This window comes from Myxine glutinosa, chromosome 8 (assembly GCF_964187855.1).
Source record: "Myxine glutinosa chromosome 8, kmMyxGlut1.1, whole genome shotgun sequence".
NCBI lineage: Eukaryota > Metazoa > Chordata > Myxini > Myxiniformes > Myxinidae > Myxine > Myxine glutinosa.
In genome coordinates, this window is record NC_136268.1 from 33,821,493 (window position 1) to 33,844,302 (window position 22,810).

At 41.4% G+C, this 22,810-nt stretch overlaps 1 protein-coding gene across 1 annotated transcript in view; it reads right to left on the reverse strand.

The window, feature by feature from the left end:
- LOC137432398 (myelin and lymphocyte protein) overlaps window positions 1-22,810 on the reverse strand; it is a 66,265-nt gene that overhangs the window by 5,131 nt on the left and 38,324 nt on the right. The window contains exon 2 of the mRNA XM_068124296.2: window positions 13,110-13,280. Coding sequence (XP_067980397.2) covers window positions 13,110-13,280 — 171 coding nt within the window. The remainder of the gene's footprint in view (window positions 1-13,109; window positions 13,281-22,810) is intronic.

Genomic DNA, 22,810 nt, shown 5'->3' on the forward strand with positions numbered 1-22,810 from the left:
TATTTAATGACAAAGCTCAAATGGTAAATTGAAATTTCAGGTCAATTCAATTAAAATTGAGGATTTTATGTGACACTGACCTTTGACCTTTTGACCAAGTTATTAATTTGCCTTCTCCATATTCTCATAGTAAAGCTTTGTTGAAAATTTAATGATAAACTCAAATGGTAAATTGAAATTTCAGGTCAATTAGATTAAAATTGACGATTTTATGTGACACTGACCTTTGACCTTTTGACCAAGTTATTAATTTGCCTTCTCCATATTCTCATAATAAAGCTTTGTTGAAAATTTAATGACAAAACACAAATGGTAAATTGAAATTTCAGAACATTTCGATTAGAATTGATGATTTTATGTGAAACTGACCTTTGACCTTTTGGCCAAGTTGTTAGTTTGCCTTCTCCATATTCTCATAAGAAAGCTTTGTTGAATATTTAATGACAAAACACAAATGGTAAATTGAAATTTCAGGTCAATTAGATTAAAATTGAAGATTTTATGTGAAACTGACCTTTGACCTTGTGACCAAGTTATTAAATTGTCTTCTCGACATTCTCATAAGAAAGCTTTGTTGAATATTTAATGACAAAGCTCAAATGGTAAATTGAAATTTCAGGTCAATTTGATTAAAATTGACGATTTTATGTGACACTGACCTTTGACCTTTGACCAAGTTATTAATTTGTCTTCTCCATATTCTCATAGTAAAGCTTTGTTGAATACTTAATGACAAAACTCAAATGGTAAATTGAAATTTCAGGTCAATTCGATTAAAATTGATGATTTTATGTGAAACTGACCTTTGACCTTGTGACCAAGTTATTAAGTTGTCTTCTCCATATTCTCATAAGAAAGCTTTGTTGAATATTTAATGACAAAACACAAATGGTAAATTGAAATTTCAGGTCAATTCGATTAAAATTGACGATTTTATGTGACACTGACCTTTGACCTTTGACCAAGTTATTAATTTGCCTTCTCCATATTATCATAGTAACGCTTTGTTGAATATTTAATGACAAAGCTCAAATGGTAAATTGAAATTTCAGGTCAATTCGATTAAAATTTATGATTTTATGTGAAACTGACCTTTGACCTTGTGACCAAGTTATTAAGTTGTCTTCTCCATATTCTCATAAGAAAGCTTTGTTGAATATTTAATGACAAAGCTCAAATGGTAAATTGAAATTTCAGGTCAATTAGATTAAAATTTATTATTTTACGTGACACTGACCTTTGACCTTGTGACCAAGTTATTAATTTGCGTTCTCCATATTCTCATAATAAAGCTTTGTTGAATATTTAATGACAAAATACAAATGGTAAATTGAAATTTCAGGTCAATTAGATTAAAATTGATTATTTTATGTGAAACTGACCTTTGACCTTTTGACCAAGTTATTCATTTGCCTTCTCCATATTTTCATAATAAAGCTTTGTTGAATATTTAATGACAAAACACAAATGGTAAATTGAAATTTCAGGTCAATTAGATTAAAATTTATTATTTTACGTGACACTGACCTTTGACCTTTTGACCAAGTTATTAATTTGACTTCTCCATATTATCATAGTAAAGCTTTGTTGAAAATTTAATGACAAAACACAAATGGTAAATTGAAATTTCAGGTCAATTAGATTAAAATTGATTATTTTATGTAAAACTGACCTTTGACCTTTTGACCAAGTTATTAATTTGCCTTCTCCATATTCTCATAATAAAGCTTTGTTGAAAATTGAATGACAAAACACAAATGGTAAATTGAAATTTCAGGTCAATTAGATTAAAATTGATGATTTTATGAGATTTGCAGATTTTGCAGATTTGCAAGCTGAGATTGCAACGCCAGGGACGGCCGACTCCTTCCTGCGAGCTGCCCACGTCACCCGCACAAGAAGAGCTCATCAAATCACTGCAGCGGCACCGCACATCCTGCAACACCGTGCGTATGAACGCCACTGTATGATATATGCTGATGATGCAGAAGACCTGCCTGAGTTCGAAGACCTGTGTCACCAGAGAGGAGAAGACATTCCCAACTTTCAGTACTGGGCAACTGTGCTGGAGCTAGAGATGTTGGTACTGGTCTACGTGCGTTCTCTGCGGCAGGCTTCATTCACGATGTACCTTGATGCCCTGACGGAACTGGTCCCATGGTTCCATGCCTTAGACCACACGCACTATGCCAGTTGGGTCCCCGTTCACCTGAGGGACATGGTCGCACTCCCAATGAAGCACCCAGAGGTAGCCAGAGAATTCAGGGCTGGCAACTTCACTGTACAGAAGACGAAGAAGGTGTTCTCTTCGATCCCAATCGAATCGAAATCTTGCAAAAATCAAATCTCTGAATCTGAGATGGCCCAATGTCCAGATCTTTTCATGATATGATAGTCTACTAGTGTGCCAAATTTGGTGCTTTCCTCACAAAATGCACAATTGTTATACTAAGTTGCCCCACTATTGCTTTAAAGTCAGTTGCATATCCGGTCATTGTTATAAAATAAATATGTCTGTGAATAAGACGCAATGACGCAAGTTTCTACAGGTTAATTTTGATAGATGCGGTAACACCTGTACTGACTCTTTTGTCACGTCCGTGAATACCAGGTGGCTGCACAAGTCGAAGGCCTTTTTGACTACACCTACATTGTCAATTCAATCTTCGGCACAATGGATGCCTTTTATTTCCATCAAATTTTATACAATCTCACTCTGCTCAATAAAAGCGAATAACAACAAATTCAGTGAATACTGATGATATACACACAAATCAAAGTAATAGGTTTCTGTTTTGAATGGTTTACAGACCTCTTTTTGTAAATTTACACATCTTCAAAATGATACAAATGTCTGTACACCTGCATGGGTAATGATTTCATACCGAAACCCGTTATTTAAACATAATTCCACAATGCACGTATGTACTTAGGTGCTTTAAATGCGAACTAATGACAGGTCAGTGCCCTTGTGATTATATTTTATGAATATTCATTTGAGTTATGAACCAAAAGCATAATGGAAGTCAGAGTAATCGTTTTAAGGCCCTGAATGCTGAATAGGGCCTGAATACCAATGGATATATTCAGTTAGTGCATCGTTTCCCCTCAAACTATCTATCTATAATTCCAGTAATCTCTGTGTGTCTGTCTGTCTGTATGTATGTATGCGACCGCTGTTTCTCGACAACTACCGGTCCGATATACTTGAAACTTGCCAGGTATATTGCTGGGGACCCGAGGATGTGCCTTTTCAAGGTTTGAAATTAATCGGACAAGTGGTTCCCAAGGTATGGTCACCGTACTCGCAAGCCGTTCGCTTTGGCTTTGCGAATGGACCAAACCATTTCATGTAAATAGAGGGGGGGATAGTCACCGTACTCGCAAGCCGTTCGCTTTGGCTTTGCGAATGGACCAAACCATTTCATGTAAATAGAGGGGGGGGATAGTCACCGTACTCGCAAGCCGTTCGCTTTGGCTTTGCGAATGGACCAAACCATTTCATGTAAATAGAGGGGGGGGGGATAGTCACCGTACTCGCAAGCCGTTCGCTTTGGCTTTGCGAATGGACCAAACCATTTCATGTAAATAGAGGGGGGGGGGGGGGGATAGTCACCGTACTCGCAAGCCGTTCGCTTTGGCTTTGCGAATGGACCAAACCATTTCATGTAAATAGAGGGGGGGGATATAATTTTAGATATATATATAGTACGGGCACGCCCTAGTACATCAAATTAATTGAAGTGTCATTAATTCATTAAATGAGACAAGTCTCATTAATTCTCCATTTTACCTTAAAAATTACTGCAAGGTAAAAAAATACCTTACACATTACATCACTGCAATGAAATAAATAAATAAAGTCTTAGATATTCTTCTAGTTACCTCCATCACCAAAGGTTATGGTTGGTGGTTTTGTTTTCACCGCTGTCTGTCTGTAAGCAGGGTATCTCAAAAAGTTGTGGACGGATTCGATGAGAGACAAGGATGAATTGATTCGATTTTGGTGAAGATGCGGATCCGGCTCCAATAGTTTTTAAAAATTGATTCTTCGTCCTTGATTCGGACGGACAAGTCCGAATTCGGACGGACCTTGTCCGATTCGGACAAGGCCAGAAACGATATATAGCACGATATCTCAAAAACTTATGGACGGATTCGGACGAAACTTTGTGGACAATTTGGGTGTGTGAAAAGAAAGAATTCCTTCCATTTTGGTGAAGATCCGAATCGGATCCGGATGCTGGAATTTTTCAAACGATTCTTCCTTCGCCTTTCAGTGACAGGACCAAGAACGATGTTGTGCATGATATCTCAAAAAGTTGTGGACTTGGGCGAATTCTTTCGATTTTGGTGAAGATGCGGATCCGGATCCAGATATGATCGTTAAAAAATTTTTTAAAATAATTACTTTTTTTTATAATAACATTCAAATTTAATGGACGGATTATGACTAAACTTGGTGGAAGAGTTGGTTAGGTGACAAGAACAAGCCGATTCGATTTTGGTTCAGGTCCGAATCCAGATCCAGCCTATCAGTGGGATACAAAATGTAAACTGTTCAGCCTGGCGGACTCTCTACCGGGTTCCGTTCTAGTTCGATTTTGCTTTCAATAAGCACCAGTGGACATTTGGTACCCAAAGCATTTATATTATAAAGGAGGAACATTACAAATTCAACCTTACAATTACCGTTTTATTACCTCCGCCACCAAAGGTGGATGGAGGTTATGTTTTCACCCCTGTCTGTTTGTCCGTTTGTTACTTGCAAAATCGAAATTTTTTCAAGTATATTGGTCGGTTGCATTTGTTATTCTGTCTGTCACCGGCCTTCAGGTCACAATTCGAAAACGATCGTCACGAAACTTCACCAAGTCGTATAGGTCGTCACAATTGAGAAGCCTATTGATTTTGAGGTCGAAGGTCAAAGGTCACCTGAAGGTCAAATTTCCAAAAAATCTCCATTTTAAATCCGATTGACTTGAAAATTGAACGGCATTTACATATTGAGTCACCAAATATGGAAACCAACGATTTGAGGTCAAAGGTCAACTCGAGGTCAAACTTCCCAAATCATCAATTTTCATCTGAAAAACCGTCAATTTTCATCCGATTGAATTAAAATTTCAACAGCATTTGCACATTTTGTCACTAAATAGGGAAACTAACTATTTTTTAGGTCAAAAGGTCAAAGGTTAACTCCAGCTCAAACTTTCAAAATCATCAATTTTCATCTAAAAATCATCAATTTCATCCAATTAACTTGAACATTTAATAGCATTTGCATAGCACCTCACTGAATTGGGGTGCAAAATTTGCAAACAAACTAAACCAACTATTTTGAGGTCAAAAGGTCAACTCAAGGTCAAACTATTAAAATCATCAATTTTCATCTTAAAATCGTCACTTTTCATCCTATTGACCCGAGCTTTGATCAAGATCGTCAATTTTGATCTTGATGAAATAGACAATTTGCTGGATCAATTGAAACCTTTTTTTCGGGAGATGAAAAGGGGAGGGGTGGATTTTGCATGTATCGTGCTCTGCATGACGTCTTTGTTTGTTTGTGAACAAAATATCTCAAAAAGTTGTGGACGGATTTGGACGAAATTTGGCAGGGATGTAGCGTATGTCACAAGGACCAAATAATTAGATTTTGGTGAAGATCCGGATTCGGATCCGGCTACTAGAAAATTTAAAGTGATTCTTCACCATTGGGAGATAGGGCCAACAACTATACATAGCAGGACATCTCAAAAGGTTGTGGACGGATTTGGACGAAACTTGGTGGACCAGTTGGGTGTGTGACAAGGACATATAAATTCGATGTTGGTGAAGATCTGAACATTGATTCGGATATGAGAATCATTTAATTTTTTAAGTGATTCTTCACCATTGAGTGATATGGCTAACCAGGCGGAGGTATGCTATCTACTGAGTGCCGTTCTAGTCTTGCCACTGTTATATGGAGTGTTTATAAGGTTCTCGTGAAACTTTAAACTTTAATAACTTTGTAGGTACTTATGATATAAGCTAGCTATATAATTGAAACATAAAACCATAATTCACAACGTTTTTACTCAATACAGTTCAATTTTTTAGGCTTCAACATAACCACAATCTTGTGATCGCCATCATCGTTCAATCTGATTTTCCAACTTGTTGAAAACATTCTCTCGTTGCTGTTGAGTAATTTCACGAATTGCTTTTGTGATCATAGCCCTAGGTTCATCCAAAGAATGTGGTTTTGATGAGTAAACAACAATTTTCCATCACCTACTAAAATACAGGACAGGTCAGGTGAACGAGGTGGCCAATAAATTGGTCCACGTCTACGGATCCACTTGTCTGGGAAGACATCATTCAATATCCATCGCACATTTGAAGAATAGTGGAAGGGATCACCTCATCTTGCTGGTACAAGTTGATATATGAAAAATTTCATCGTCGTAGTTCAGGGACAAAGAAATTCTACACCTTCACCATTGACTGTTGTTTCTTCAAGAAAGAAAGGACCAATTGATGTGCGAATTATTGAGATCACACATATGTCGATTTCAGGAGAGTCTTTTCAATGTTGCCAGATTTTCTGAAGTTTTTCTGTCCCACAAACTGGGTAATTTTGGTGGTTGATCAGTGGAATTATGGATTTAACAACGGCAATAACAACATTAACAATAACATTCTCATATTCTGTTTATAGTTAGCTTCTACCATGTGTACATCCAAAGTTATTAAAGTTTAAAATTTACAATAACTTTATAAACACCCCACATATGCTCTTCCTCGATACCTGTATATTATATGTTTAGTTGGAATATTTTTTGACAGCCTTAAAAAAATTGTAATCAAATTTGGGGCAATTTATTTAATATACATGAAGATTGGTGTGGAGGAACATCTGTTTCACATCAGTGTGTGCATGAAGCAGAGGAGTTAAAATTCCTGGCATATTTGGGTACCTCGTGGATATGTGACCTCTTGGAATAAAGGCTTCAGCCTTCAGGAGTACTCTATTTACATCCCAAATAATAAATCTGGTTAAAAAAGAAGAGGATTTAAGGCTAAGTTTCAAATTCAATATCACAAAACGTTAAAATTTCAAAACCTCCATCTCGTGTCATTCCCCGAACTCAACCCTTGATCTTTTTCTCCTCCTCTTTTCCCGTTCATTCATTTCTTTGCTTGTTGAGTCCAAATTGTCAGTATTTTGCCATTTCACCATCTGTCAACTTATTCTTTCATTAAGCTAAATTTTTATAACAAATATAGTAATATATATTCATACATTTAAAAAAAACTTAAAACATTCAGTTCACGTCGCAAGAATAGCGCAAGTGCTACAGCAAATGCTTTGAATGCAATTAATAAAACTTTCTTTTAAACCTGAAAAACATTTTCTACCTTACATTTATATTCGAGATGTGATGGATATTGTCCTTAAAACGAACTCGACGAATGTCAAGCAGTACTTCCTCTTGTTTTGCTAATAATTGGGTCATGAAAACTTTGAATAATAAATGTACATATTCTGAATTGAAGGTAGGTAGGTAGGCATGTTTAGTAAGGCTACCAGGTTTATGGTACATGGTCATTTTACATGGACATGTGTTTGCAAGTTTGTAGCCATTTAATCAAAACTTCAACCCTGCCCCCAAACTGTCTTAACCAAAAGTTTATTCTGACTTCTGCCATATTTGTCTCTTCAACCTAACATGTTTTTTCTCTCCTTATTTCATGCAGTCTGTGTACACTCTTTCATTGTTGTCTGATATCTTCCCTTCCCACACTTCTCTCCCACGATACAATGCTGGAATGTTGTTCATGATTCATTGCAATGTTTAAAATGAATCACTCTTTCCTATTACAAATAATGTCTGTTCTATTTTACTCCAAAGAAACGGAATCTGTGACAACAAGTGTGCTTTCAAAGTTAAGCAGCCATTTAAATATTAACACCTGTCATTTATATATATATTAATTTTTTTGGGGCCTACCATTATTCAAAGAAAGATGTAGCTGTAGGGATGGCTTGGCATGATCATTTCTTGTGATCATCCCTACCTTGTTTACATACTTTTTAGAATAACATCCCTATATCCCTTTGCATTTTTACCTCCGCGACCAAACGTGGATGGAGGTTATGTTTTCAACCCTATCTGTCTGTCCGTTTGTCTGTCTGTCCGTTTGTGAACAAAATATCTCAAAACGTTGTGGACGGATTCGGACGAAATTTGGCAGAGATGTAGTGTATTTGACAAGGAGGAAATGATTAGATTTTGGTGAAGATCCGGATTCGGATCCGGCTACTAGAATTTTAAAAGTGATTCTTCACCATTGGGAGATCGGGCCAAAAACGATACGTAGCAGGATATCTCAAAAAGTTGTGGACGGATTTGGACGAAACTTGGTGGACAGGTTATGTGTGTGACAAGGAAAAATAGATTCGATTTTGGTGAAGATCCGGATTCGGATCCGGCTACTAGAATTTTAAAAGTGATTCTTCACCATTTGGAGATCGGGCCAAAAACGATACATAGCAGAATATCTCAAAAATTATGGACGGATTTGGACGAAACTTGGTGGACAGGTTGGGTGTCTGACAAGGACTATTCAATTCGATTTTGGTGACGATCTGAATATGGATTAGGATATGAGAATTATTTATTTTTTTCAAGTGATTCTTCACCATTGAGAGAGAGGGCCAAAACGATACATAGCAGGATATCTCAAAAAGTTGTGGACGGATTTGGACGAAACCTGGTGGACCGGTTGGGTGTGTGACAAGGAAAAATAGATTCGATTTTGGTGAAGATCCGGATTCGCATCCGCCTACTAGAATTTTTTATGTGATTTTTCACCATTGGGAGATCAGGCCAAAAACGATACATAGCTGGATATCTCAAAAAGTTATTGATGGATTTTGACGAAACCTGGTGGACAGGTTGTGTGTGTGACAAGGAGGAATCGATTAGATTTTGGTGAAGATCTGGATCCGGATCCAGCTAGTATAATTTTTAAGTGATCCTTCACCATTTGGTGATATGGCCAACCTGGTGGAGGTATGCTCTCTATCTACTGAGTGCCGTTCTAGTTAAAAATGTTTTTATTACTTGTCATAAAAGTCGAACACTGAATAATCCTGCCGACCATCGAGTAGAAGAGCTGTATCGGGCCTCAGAGCAATCGGTTGTTAATAAAGGACGATCATGGATCTGAAGTTTCAGAGGGTAACCCCCCCCCCCCCCCAATTCTCCCCCTTTGGAGTCCACATGATCCGAAATCGAAAAATCGAAGCCCTGGCCATTGTGCTGGCTGCTGAATTGTATTTATGTGTAAAGTTTCAGAACAATCAGTCAGGTGAGAAGGGAGGAGTCGCAATTAACGGATGGACGGACGGACATCACGACTCATTTTATAAGGCTTCGAGATCAGAGATAAAGGATGAGATGACCTGAAAACATTAATTAATTTATTAAATAATTGTTGCAGCCTATTTGTGGGATTCTTCTGATTATTGGTTAGAATCTGCTGTTTTCCTCTGAGAGCAGTAAGTATATTGAGGTAGGCCAAAGACAAATGTTTGTTTTTTTCGTAATATAAAGCTAGTTCGATGAGCTTCACCAAAACAGACATTTCACAATGGAATTGGCATTGCTCCTACAAACAGCTGGACAACATCAGCCCTAATTCTCAAATCCTGCTCCACTGACCGAGTACCACATCTACCTTCCTCTCTTCAGCACACCTTTCAATGAGGACCACCTGTCTTCCAGTTGAATGATGGAAGTTGGCCCATCTCTCCAAAAAGTCACAATAAAAACAGATACCTACTTACCAGTCTGGTTTTTAATCAACTCTTTTTGGTCTTCGGTCTCTTTTTCTTTTCTTTTTTTCGGGCTCTTTTTGGTCTTTGGATTTCGGACTCTTTTTGGTCTTTGGATTTCGGACTTTTTGGTCTTTGGATTTCGGACTCTTTTTGGTCTTTGGATTTCGGACTCTTTTTGGTCTTTGGATTTTGGACTTTTTGGTCTTTGGATTTCGGACTCTTTTTGGTCTTTGGATTTCGGACTCTTTTTGGTCTTTGGATTTCGGTCTGGTATGTTTTTTTCTATTCACTCAACTCTAGAGATGTTGATATTCCTCTTTCAACAATGGATAGAGGTCCTAAATCTCAAAAAGGTCAGGACTGCATCGCTGCAGACATAGACTGTTTATCATATACCATTCGACCTATGAGGCTCTACCTGGGGAAATGAAAACCGTCTATATGCCTGGCTCAATGGTGTCCCACGTGTACGTACATATAAGCAGTGCTTAGCTCTTCCTGGAATTCCCTCATCAGCTCTTCTGCTGGTAAAATGGCATTGTGATTGCATCCAATTATCTTGTTGGTTTACCTTAATGACTCCGATGAGTCCCGGGGAAATGTTATTATGATTTATTTTTTTTGTTTGTTTGTTTTTTTTTTTGTTTTTTTTTTTTTTTTGTATACAAGATCGAGGCTCGTGAAAGAGCGAACATTAATCACACAGAAAGACAAACCGACACATAAAACATATAACATAGGGAGGGGAAGGACACAAACACAACATTTGAGAGCAGGGACCGAGAGACATGGAGACATCGAGAGATCTGAGAGAGGGCGAGGGCTTTGGGGGGGGGGGGGGGCGTGGGAAGGGGGCAGTGGGAGAGGTATAAAACATATGGACACTGCCAGGACTTCCAGGAAAGAAGTTGGAATTTCAAACAAGGTGGATCTGGGGTGAATTAGCGGGGGTAGAAAAGATCAAGGTTTTGGATGGGGGAAGATAAGAGATGGTGGTGAACAGCTGTTTTAAAGACCTGGAGGGAGGAGTGGGATTGAAGGGAGTGAGGGAGTTTGTTCCAGAGGCGGGAGAAAAGAGGAATGAAAGAGTGAAGGTGAACGGAGAGCCGAGATTTCGGCAGTTTAACCATCAGAGGGTTGCTGGCAGATCTTGTGCGACCTGTAGGAATATTTGGGGGACAGAGCACAGAGAGAGCTGGGGGTGCAAGGCCGGAGAGGAGTCGGTAGAAGACAGAAAGACCACCTACCTGCCTGCGGTGAGTGAGTGAAAGGCCCTCAGAGATAGCTTCATCGCGGGAGATTCCAATAATTCTGAAAGCTTTGGTTTCAACAGCGTGAAGCCGAGCTAGGTGTGAGGCAGGAGCACCGGCCCATAGGGGAGAACAGTATTCCATTGAGCTGCGGATGAAAGCCTTGTATGTGGTGAGGAGCTCAGGTGTGCCGAGGAAGGACTTCGCACGACGGAGGATGCCCAGTCGGCGACTGGCTTTGGAGGCCAGCTTGGAAATGTGGTTTTCCCAAGAAAGATCATGGCAGATAGTGAGACCCAAAATCTTGAGCGACAGAACTTCTTGGAGAGGATTGTTGAGAAAGTAGATGGGAGGGTTGTCCAGTCGATCTTTTCGGAGAGACATAGTAAGAGTGTGAGATTTGTCAGGATTGAAAGACATGTTCCACTTGTTTGACCAGTCTGTGATTTTGTCCAGGTCTTCAGAGAGTGAGGAGGCAGCAGACTGCCGATCTGAGGGAAGAGGAATGGAGCGGCAGAGAGTGGAGTCATCAGCAAAGAGATAGAGAGGATTTTCGAGAGAGTCAGAGAGATCATTGATGAAGACCAGAAAAAGCACGGGGCCCAGAACACTGCCTTGGGGAACTCCAGCCTGAACAGGAAGAGGAGATGAGAGAAACCCATTCAGGGCCACACGTTGACGACGACTAGAGAGGAAGTCCGCCAGCCATGCGTGGAGATTTCCATGGATACCAAAGGAGGAGAGTTTGGTGAGCAGAGCGGGGTGCCAGACCGTGTCGAAGGCACGTGATATGTCGAGGGAGACAGCTCTAATTTCCTGTTTGGCATTTAGGACCTCCATCCATTGTTGAGACAGCAGAAGCAGCATGTCCAGAGTAGAGTGACCTGGTCTGAAACCAAATTGATGATCAGAGATCAAGCCATTGGAGAAGAGGAAAGATTTCATATCAGAAGCAATGATGGATTCCATGACTTTGCTGATAATTGGGAGAAGGCTGATTGGTCTGTAGTTGCTAGGATCTGTTTTTGCACCTTTTTTGTGCAAAGCGGTGATGTTGGCTGATTTCCAAGCAGATGGCAGTTGACCTTGAGCAAAAGAGAGGGTGAAGAGAACAGAGAGAGGGTGAGATAGAGCAGCAGAGCAGGATTTTAGGACCCGTGGGCTGATGCCGTCGGGTCCAGTTGCAGAATCAGAGTCGAGGGTTGACAGAAACTTTGCTGATTTTGCTGATTATTTCATCAAAATTTTGCTGATTATTTCACCTTATGTTGCAATTTTTCTCATCTGGTTTCATTCTGGGTTAAATCTGAATAGACACTGTCGTTCTGGGGAGGTATCATACTGGACACCGATGATGCAAGTTATGTCATGTCGTCCAATGACGTGAGCTGTCCTAGTTACAATCAAGTTGATGAATCGAGACAATTTCCAGTTGATTAACAGTTTGGCATTAATTGAAGAAGATAAAGGTGCCAAATTCATCAAAGGGTTACATCCTGATGTGAGGGTGGTGGGGAAACAACCAGATAAGTAAACAAGTGGATGAACAAATAGGAGAAAAGGAGAGACAGAAAGAACGAGTGTAACTTACAGGTAAGAGTACTGGGTTTAAAGTGGGTTAACAGGTATATAGAAAGGATCACGGTCTGACAGATCACACCTGGTACCTTTGAGTCAATCTGGAATTCTGGAATTAAGTTTCGACTTGACTATAAACTTCTGATTGATGTTTTGCAGGCATTGCATCATTGAGTGCACGATCGTCCATCCGGGAGAATATTAAGCCTGAGACATTTCCGCCAGCATTGATTTCTGGTAGATGTTGCCAGCTCCCTCAACAAGTTACAAATTTTCTGCTCCAACATGCTCTACAAAGCTCAACCCCAAAGTTGGGGTTATGACCCCCAGCACTCACTATGAACGCAGTCCCCCAGCATCCCAAGCAGTACCCACTATGGTCTATAGATAGAAGAGGCTGAAACATTTATAATAACACCAAAACATAAAATATGACGTCACACATCACTCACCTTTAACATCCAGTCGTCACTAATATTGTCTGGAACTCTTGTCACATACAAGATGAACTGCACAAGAGAGCAGATGCAAAACAGGGTGGCAACAAAAATGACCCATCCCTGCAGAAGCGGATTTGGAACTTCAGACGCGGCGATGAGAATCAATGCGATTGCTCCCAAAAGCTGGAATGCAGGAATGTGAGTCAGTATGTTTTAGAGAATAGAGAAAAAAAAAAATAGATTACAGACACAATGCAATCTAAAAATGCCATTACTGTATTAAATCGCTTGATCTTCACAAAATGAATAGTCAATTGATGGATAAAATGCATTTATGGGAAAAAAACTTATTTGGAACCATTTTTTTTTCCAAAGGGGGGCCACAAAGTGGGGGATCAATTCGATAACATTCAGTTATATTTGTCAGTATGATCCCCGTCGTTACCCAAACACACTTGAAAGCATCGACGTGTCTTCTGAGACATCTTCCTCAGCAGGTCATGTGTGCTATCTGTCATTGCAGCTGTAACAGCAGCTAAAAAGACATTCAAAACATACCGATCCCCCGCTTTGTGGCCACCCTGTGCACCTGGCAAATTTTATCATAAACGTTTTGTGAATCAAACTAGAAATATTGACCTATATAATAATTAATTATATAAAGCTCTTTCGAACCACTGACTGATATTAATGTTCGGTACCTTCCAGGTGTCGTAGAAAGCTGAAATTTGGCGTGCCGACGGACATTGAAGTCGGTACACCGTGAAAAATCACAGAACCGTTGGAAAGCGTCCGGAAATGAAAATTTCCGTTAAAAAAAAAACGTAAGCACATACATAAAAAATAAATAAATAAATAAACCTCAATCAATATCTCGCATTTGAAAATTGTAATTTGTATAACTGTAAACTGAGAGATAAACATGACAATAATGTCTGTAAATTAAAGAAAAAGTGTCCGTAATGAAAATTTATGTAAATACCGTAAACGCATCCACAAAATAAATAAATAAAAAAACCTAAACTGATATCTAGCAAGCAGGTCGGTGATGCTTGCCTATAATCATAAAGCTTCTATTTATTATGTACCTACGTATGAAGCATGGTTTGTTGAAACATACCCCACGAGTACTTATATAAAACTAGCAGAAGTACCCGCATTGCCGGGCGGGGGGAGGGGAGGGGAGGGGAACGGGGGGGAGGGAAGGGGAGGGGAACGGGGGGGAGGGGAGAAGAGTGGGAGGGGGAGGGGGAGAGGGGGGGGATGGGGAGGTTGAGGGGTGGGAGGGGGGGGAGGTTGAGGGGTGGGGAGGGGGGAGGGGGGAGGGGAGGAGGGGAGGAGGGAGGGGGGAGGGGGGAGGGGAGGAGGGGAGGAGGGAGGGGGGGAAGGGAGGGGGGAATGGGGAGGGGGGAGGGACCGGAGGGGGGAGGGGAGGGGAGGGGAAGAGGGAGGGGGGAGGGGAGGAGGGAGGGGAAGGGGAGGGGAGGAGGGAGGGGGGAGGGAAGGGGGGAGGGGGGAGGGGGGAGGGAAGGGGGGAGGTGGGAATGGGGGGGAGGGGGAGAGAGGAGGGGGAGGGGAGAGGGAAGAGGGGGGGATGGGGAGGTGAGGGATGGGAGGGTGAGGGATGGGAGGGGGGAGGGAGGGTGAGGGATGGGAGGGGGGAGGGAGAGGGGGTGGGACGGGGAGGGGGAGGGGGAGGGGGGTGGGAGGGGATGGGGGAGGGGGTGGGAGGGGAAGGGGGGAGGGGCAGGGGGAGGGGGGAGGGGAGGGGAAGGGAATGGGGGGGGGAGGGGAGAAGAGTGGGGGAGGGGAGAAGGGTGGGGGAGGGGAGGGGGAAAAGGGAGGGGGAGGGGAGAAGGGGAGGGGGTATGGTGGAGGGGGAAGGGAGGGTGTAGGGTGGAGGGGGAAGGGAGGGGGAAGGGGGAGGGGGGGAGGGGAGCGGGAGGGGGGAGGGGGGAGGGGGAGGGGGAAAGGGAGGGGGAGGAGGAGGGGGAAAGGGAGGGGGAGGGGGGAGGGGGAGGGGGAGGGGGAAAGGGAGGGGGAGGGGGAAAGGGAGGGGAAAGGGAGGGGAAGGGGGAAAGGGAGGGGAAAGGGAGGGGAAGGGGGAAAGGGAGGGGGAGGGGGAAAGGGAGGGGGAGGGGGGAGGGGGAAAGGGAGGGGGAGGGGGGAGGGGGAAAGGGAGGGGGAGGGGGGAGGGGGAAAGGGAGTGGGAGGGGGAGGGGGAAAAGGGAGGGGTAGGGGGAGGGGGAAAAGGGAGGGGGAAAATGGAGGGGAGGGGGGAGGGGGAGGGGAGAAGGGGAGGGGTAGGATGGAGGGGGTAGGGTGGAGGGGGAAGGGAAGGGGGGATGGAGGGGGGGAGGGGGAAGGGGGAGGGAAGGGGATGGCCAGTCAACAATGACGTTGCAGTTCTCATGGTCGGAGAGCAGCACAACAATCGGACATAGTCCTGCATATTCGCAACAGCACGAAGCGGCTTTTGGAGACTCACCGATCCTGTGACGTCCTCCAGTACCGGCGTTGCCGGGCGGGGGAAGGGAGACCCGTACATTCCCAACCCGTACATTCGCCCTCTCGACTCAAGCTCACTCGGACAAAAGCCTCGCACAAATTACACCGTGAAGGCCCAATGGTCATGTCTATGCCACAAATCACAGGCGCACTGAATTGAAAATATATAGAACGCTCATACTCTGTGAAAAGTGAAGCCGCCGTGTCGCTATCTTGGTCAGCACGACTCGACCAACTCGCTTCGCGGATCTCGTTTTGTGCGGCAAGAAACTGCTCCAATCCGTTACGGAAGGGTTGTGGAAAGACGTTTCACAGCTGTTTCAAAGACATTTAATTCATATCGCACAAAATCGATACAAAACACGATCGCATAAAAGGTGAAGTGACGTGTGACGGGATGGAACATCACGTGATCGCTCTGAGCGAATCAGTCTGGCGGCGGGAATGGAACATCACGTGATCGCTCTGAACGAATCAGCGAGCTGCTCTGGAACCGGCTGAGATTAGCGGGTACTTCGCTGAGGTAAATATGAATAAAAAATATGGATCGTCAAATATTTTGAGTTCGGCCATGTTCGTCCCACGCTCAATGGCCATGTCTATGTCAAATATCAAGCACGTAATCCTCTCCGTTTAGGAGTCTATCGGTAACATTACACACACACACACACACACACACACACACACACACACACACACACACACACACACACACACACACACAAACTGTGTTTTATATATATAGATTAAGTCGGGTATGAACGTGGAACTGGCAAAACAATTAATAGGAAGAGACAACCGAGTATGAATCAGGCTGAACTGTCTACGTTTTGTACCCCACTGATAGGCCAGATCTGCTTCCAAACCGAAATTAAAATCGAATTGGCTTGTTATTTTCACCTACCCAACACGTCCACCAAGGTTTATCGGAATCTGCCAATAACCTTTTGAGATATCTTGCTACATATAGTTTTTGGCCCCATTCCTCAGTGGTGAAGGATCAATTAGAAAATGATAGTATCCAGATCCGGAACCGGATCTGCATCAAAATCTAATCAATTCTTCCTGGTCACATACCTAACCTGTCCACCTAGTGCCTTGCGAATCCATCCTAACGTTTTGGGATATCCTACTCCCAAACAGACAGACAAGCAGGGGGGAAAACATGACCTTCAGTTGCAGAGGTAATGAGACTGCACATATCCATCGAGTGATTAAAACAGAATACAATACCAAGATCATCTGGTTAAGTTGAATAAGAGCAAGTGTCTGAAACACATTTCACCAATTCCCCCCAGGATTTGGAGGATGGAGATTAGACTGCTATTAGGATCTTGCTCTTATGCGGACAGATGCGCACAGATTTCAGGCCTTGTAAACTGTCTGCAGGTTCTCACCGATAGGATGGGACTTGCACAGAGAGAGAAGCTAAGTTGATTTACAGTTATTGCTTCACCATTCGCTTCTGTGGACCAATGGAGTAGATGCTCAATAGAAAAGCTTGAGGCAGGAGAGGGATTAGTTAGAGTTATGGTATGAGACTGAGGAAGTCGCGCAGGGCTTTCCAGGTGCCGTCAGTGTCTGTAACCGAGAAGGAAAGGGGGAAGAAAGCAGATCTTTTACAGGAAAATCTGCATTCTTGAACTGTCAGACACTAACTCAGTGGTGGCTCATGGAGGATGGTCAATGAGATGGACAACTTCCCCAGCATATGATCTAATGGGTCCAAAATGAGCTGACGAGGTACAAGATACATTTCGTACCTCGCTGATGGGCCGGGTCTGCATCTTTATAAACTTTGTTGTTGCTCGATCAAGCACCTGAAGAGTGAATCTTTTTGGTGAGATTCAGGTTGGAAAGCTAATTGACTGGGTAAGACTCACTGCTTCTCAGATTTTAGCTGCTGTGCCATACTTGGAGGAAACAGAACCTGTACTCGGTCATTTAACATGGTGGCAATTAGGGTTAGAGCAGATAGGAAGTGGTCCATGTTCACAGAGAGGACATCCATTGTCACTTGGGGATCAATACATTTACCACACAAGCAAAGGTTTTTTGGGGGGGAAGTGGGGAAAGAGATTCAAGGACTGTGGAAAAGGGTATAACAGGGGGAGTGAAAACATGAAAAAGGGGAGCAGACGTGCAAAATAGGAGGTGGCGGGTGTACGACAAAGGTGTGTGGAAGCCATAGTGTTGAGCACGGTTGTTGAGATTAAATAATATATGTTCCGTTACATTAAAAGGATGAAGCAATTCAGTTGGGTGCATGTATAACAAAGAGTCAATGCACATATTATATCGACAAACATGGCAGAAATTTTAAATCTTTCTCTCCCCTAATCCTCTGATCCCTGTCTTCCACTTCCACTTCCACTTCCACTTCCACCCTCCCTTTCTCCCCTCGTCAACCGCTCCCTCCTGCGCCACTCTTGTATTCTCTTTCATTGTTTAGTCTTCTTTTAATCAATGCTCGCTGCCTCTGTTTGACATATGACCAAAGGCAGACGACTCCTAATCCATCAGACAAATTGTCAAGACAGTCAGGTTGGCAGTCAGACAAATTGTGCACACCTTGTAGCAAAACAGTTGTACAATTTTTAAAAATATTTAATATGCATACAAATCTCTAGAATGATAAACTTATGGAAATATGACAAGGTTTACGTTCAATTTGCACAAACTTTACTTTTTCAATCAGCTACTTCGTTATCCTAAAACATCCAAAGTATTCTGCACCGGTTCTCCTCGCCCTACCGACTTACTTATCCCCTAGGTCAGTGACAGGTACAAATTAAACAAAATTATTCTCACTCCATCTAGATTAGGCCTTTTCGACTTTGTCCGATACGTTGATCCTTTGACACGGAGATAGCAACAGCAGAAACAGCTCAGTGGATGCCCTATCAGGGACTCCTTCCTTCCAGAAAGGAAATATTTAATGATTTAGTTATTTGTTTATATTTAGAGTGGGCATTCTGCTTCCTTCCTATTAAATGCAGTAAAATTTAAACGAATATCCCGTATTTTAAAGTGATTGCCAGGTTATCCAAGCTATGTTCCATCGAGGCCATTCTACTCGTATATTGGAGCCAATTCATTTTACAGAAGTGAAATAAAATAAAATAAAGTATTATTTTAATTCAAATATTCTCACCTTCTTTGATTGCCTTCCCTCCAGTCTTTTTTTTCTCATAAATCTATCAGATGATAAATATGCAGATCCCCAAACTAGACCACACTTGGTAGAGTGCATACCCCCCAAGCTGAGCAGTTTACATTGTGTATCCACTGATGGGACAGATCTGCATCCAGAACTGGACCAAAATCAAATCGGATTGTTTTTGTTACTGACCCAACTCATCCACCAAGTTTTGTTTGAATACGTCCATAACTTTTTGAGAGATTATGCTACATATCGTTTTTGACCCCATCTCTCAATGGTGGAGAATCACTTGAAAATTATTTTATCTGGATCCAGAACTTCACCCGAATCTAATAAGTTTGCCCTCGTCACAAATCCAACTCAACCATCAGGTTTCATGAGAATCCGTCCACAACCTTCTGAGATATCCTGCTCACAAACAAACAAACAAGAAGACGTCATGCAGAGCACGATACTTGCAACCCCCCTCCCCCCACTAAAAAAAGGTTGCAATTGATCCAGCAAATTGTCCATTTCATCAAGATCAAAATTGACGATATTCATTAGAACTCGGGTCAATAGGATGAAAAGTGATGATTTTTCGATGAAAATTGATGCTTTTAGAAGTTTGACCTTGAGTTGACCTTTGACCTTTTGACCTCAAAAAGTTGGTTTCCCAATTCAGTGAGGCAATATGCAAATGCTGTTCTAGTCTCCTGTCAATCGGATGAAAATTGACGGTTTTTCAGATGAAAATTGATTATTTTGGAGATTTGACCTTGAGTTGACCTTTGACCCTTTGACCTCAAGAATAGTTGGTTTCCCAATTTATTAACTTAATGTGGAAATGCTGTTCAATTTTCAAGTCAATTGGATTTAAAATGGCGATTTTAGAAATTAGACCTCCAGATGACCTTTGACCTCAAAATCAATAGGCTTCTCAAGTGTGACTACCTCTACAACTTGGTGACGTTTCATGAAGATCGGTTGCAAATTGTGACCTGTAGGCCAGTGATAAACAGACCGACAAACAACCAAACAGGAAGACGTCATGCGGAACACGATACTTGCAAAATCCACCACCCACCCCCAAGAAAAAAAATTGCATTGATACAGCAAATTGTCCATTTCATTAAGATTAAAATTGACAATCTTGATCAAAGCTCGGGTTAAAAGGAAGAAAAGTGACGATTTTTCAGATGAAAAATGATGATTTTGGAAGGTTTACCTTGAGTTGACCTTTGACCTTTTTCCCTCTAAAATAGTTAGTTTCCCTATTTAGTGACTCAATGTGCAAATGCTGTTCAATTTTCAAGTCAATCGGACGAAAATTGAGGATTTTAAAAACTTGGCCTATGTTGACCTTTTGTCCTATGTTGACCTCAAAAATGGTTGGTGGTTGAATTCAGTGACCATATATGTAAATCCTCTTAATATTTCAAGTCAATCAAATGAAAATTGGGTGATTTTAGAAATTCGGCCAATGTTGACCTTTTGGCCTATGTTTACCTAAAATATAATTTGTGGTTGAATTCAGTGATCAGATATGCAAGTCCTCTTCAAATTTCAAGTCAATTGGATGAAAATTGAAAATTTTAGAAATGCGACCTATGTTGACCTTTTGGCCTATGTTGACCTCAAATATACTTGGTGGTTGAATTCAATGACGAGATATGTAAATCCTCTTAATATTTCAAGTCAATCAAATGAAAATTGGTGATTTTAGAGATTCGTCCTATGTTGACCTTTTGGCCTATGTTGATCTCATAAAAAGTTGGTGGTTGAATTCAGTGACAATATATGTAAATCCTCTTAATATTTCAAGTCAATCAAATGAAAAATGGTGATTTTAGAAATTCGGCCTATGTTGACCTTTTGAGCTATGTTTACCTAAAATATAATTTGTGGTTGAATTCAGTGACCAGATATGCAAGTCCTCTTCAAATTTCAAGTCAATTGGATGAAAATTGAGGATTTTAGAAATTTGGCCTATGTTGACCTTTTGGCCTATGCTGACCTCAAATATACTTGGTGGTAGAATTCAGTGACCAGATATGCAAGGCCTCTTCAAATTTCAAGTCAATTGGATGAAAATTGAGGATTTTAGAAATTTGGCCTATGTTGACCATTTGGCCTATGTTGATCTCAAATATACTTGGTGGTAGAATTCAGTGACCAGATATGCAAGTGGTCTTCAAATGTCAAGTCAATCGGATGAAAATTGAGGATTTTAGAAATTTAGCAAAGTTGGTGACCTTTGGCCTATGTTGACCTTTTGACCTATTGCCCCCAAAAACAATGGGCTTCTTGCTTTTGACCAACTCTACCATTTGGTGAAGTTTCGTGAAGATCGGTTGAAAATTGTGACCTGTAGGCCGGTGACAAACAAACAGACAAACAGACAGACAAACAGACAAACAAACAGACAGAAAGAACCACAAACACAACCGACCAATATACTTGAAAAATCTTCGATTTTGCAAGTAACAAGAAGACGTCATGTGGAGCACGATACTTGCAAAATATGCACGATATCCCCCCCCCCCCCCCCACCCCCCTCTCCCCAAGAAAAAAAATTCCATTGATACAGCAAATTGTCCATTTCATCAAGATTAATATTGACAATCTTGATCAAAGCTCGGGTCAATAGGAAGAAAAGTGACGATTTTTCAGATGAAAAATGATGATTTTGGAAGGTTGACCTTGAGTTGACCTTTGACCTTTTGCCCTCAAAAACTATGTTTCCCAATTTAGTGACTCAATATGCAAATGCTGTTCAATTTTCAAGTCAATCGGTTGAGAATTGACAGCTTTCTAGATGAAAATTGATGATTTTTAAAATTTGGCCTTAAGTTGACCTTTGACCTTTTGACCTCAAAAATCGTTCATTTCCCAATTTAGTGACTCGATATACAAATGCTGTTCAATTTTCAAGTCAATCGGATTAAAAATGGCGATTTGTGAAATTTGACCTCCAGATGACCTTTGACCTTTGACCTCAAAATCAATGGGTTTCTCAATTGGGTCGACTTATACAACGTGGTGGTTTCGTGACGATCGGTTTAGAATTGTGACCTGTTGGCCGGTGACAAACAGACAGACAAAAAGACAGAACCACAAACGGAACCGACCAATACACTTGAAAATCTTCGATGTTGCAAGTAACAAATGGACAGACTGGGGTGAAAACAACTTCCGTCAACCTCCGGTGGCCGAGGTAATAAGTGCATTTCTAAGGTCTCGTCCAGATTATAAGGTGCACTAACAAAAAGAGATTTCCAGGTGTAACTAACAATTAGCCATTTTCTCCTGGCTGTGTCAGTTATCCCCTTCCGTTTCGCTCTGGATTTTGAGTGAGGTTGTTGTGTTGTGCAATGGGTCCTTCCTCCTTGTGTTCAAAAACTTTGAGAATGTGCCTTCTTGTCTAGAGGTACAACATGTGTGCGGAAGAAATGAACCTCCACAAAAGAAAAAAGATTGCACAAAAGAAAGGGAGTTATCGTGAAATATTTCAAGCATGGATGAGCAGAAGTGCTAAGTGCACAACATACAAATGTCTCTGCTGAAATGTTCTATTTGTTTAGCTACGATATAAGAGAGCCGTTGGTCTGTCTGTCTGTCTGTCTGTCTGTGTGTCACCATTTTTCTCAGAGTTGGGTGAACGGATCTTCGTCAAACTTTCAGAGGTTCATCAGTGAGTTCTGGGAGTGTTTTAGGGCAAAAAAAAAAAATTGAAAAAAAAATTGAAAAAAATAAAGTTGTTTTTTTAAAAAGTAAAATAAATAAATTAACAAGAAGACGTCATGCGGAGCACGATACTTGCAAAATCCGCCCCCACCCCCAAGAAAAAAAAATTCCATTGATACAGCAAATTGTCAATTTCATCAAGATTAAAATTGACAATCTTGATCAAAGCTCGAGTCAACAGGAAGAAAAGTGACGATTTTTCAGATGAAAAATGATGATTTTGGAAGGTTGACCTTGAGTTGACCTTTGACCTTTTGACCTCAAAAATAGTTAGTTTCCCCATTTAGTGACTCAATGTGCAAATGCTGTTCAATTT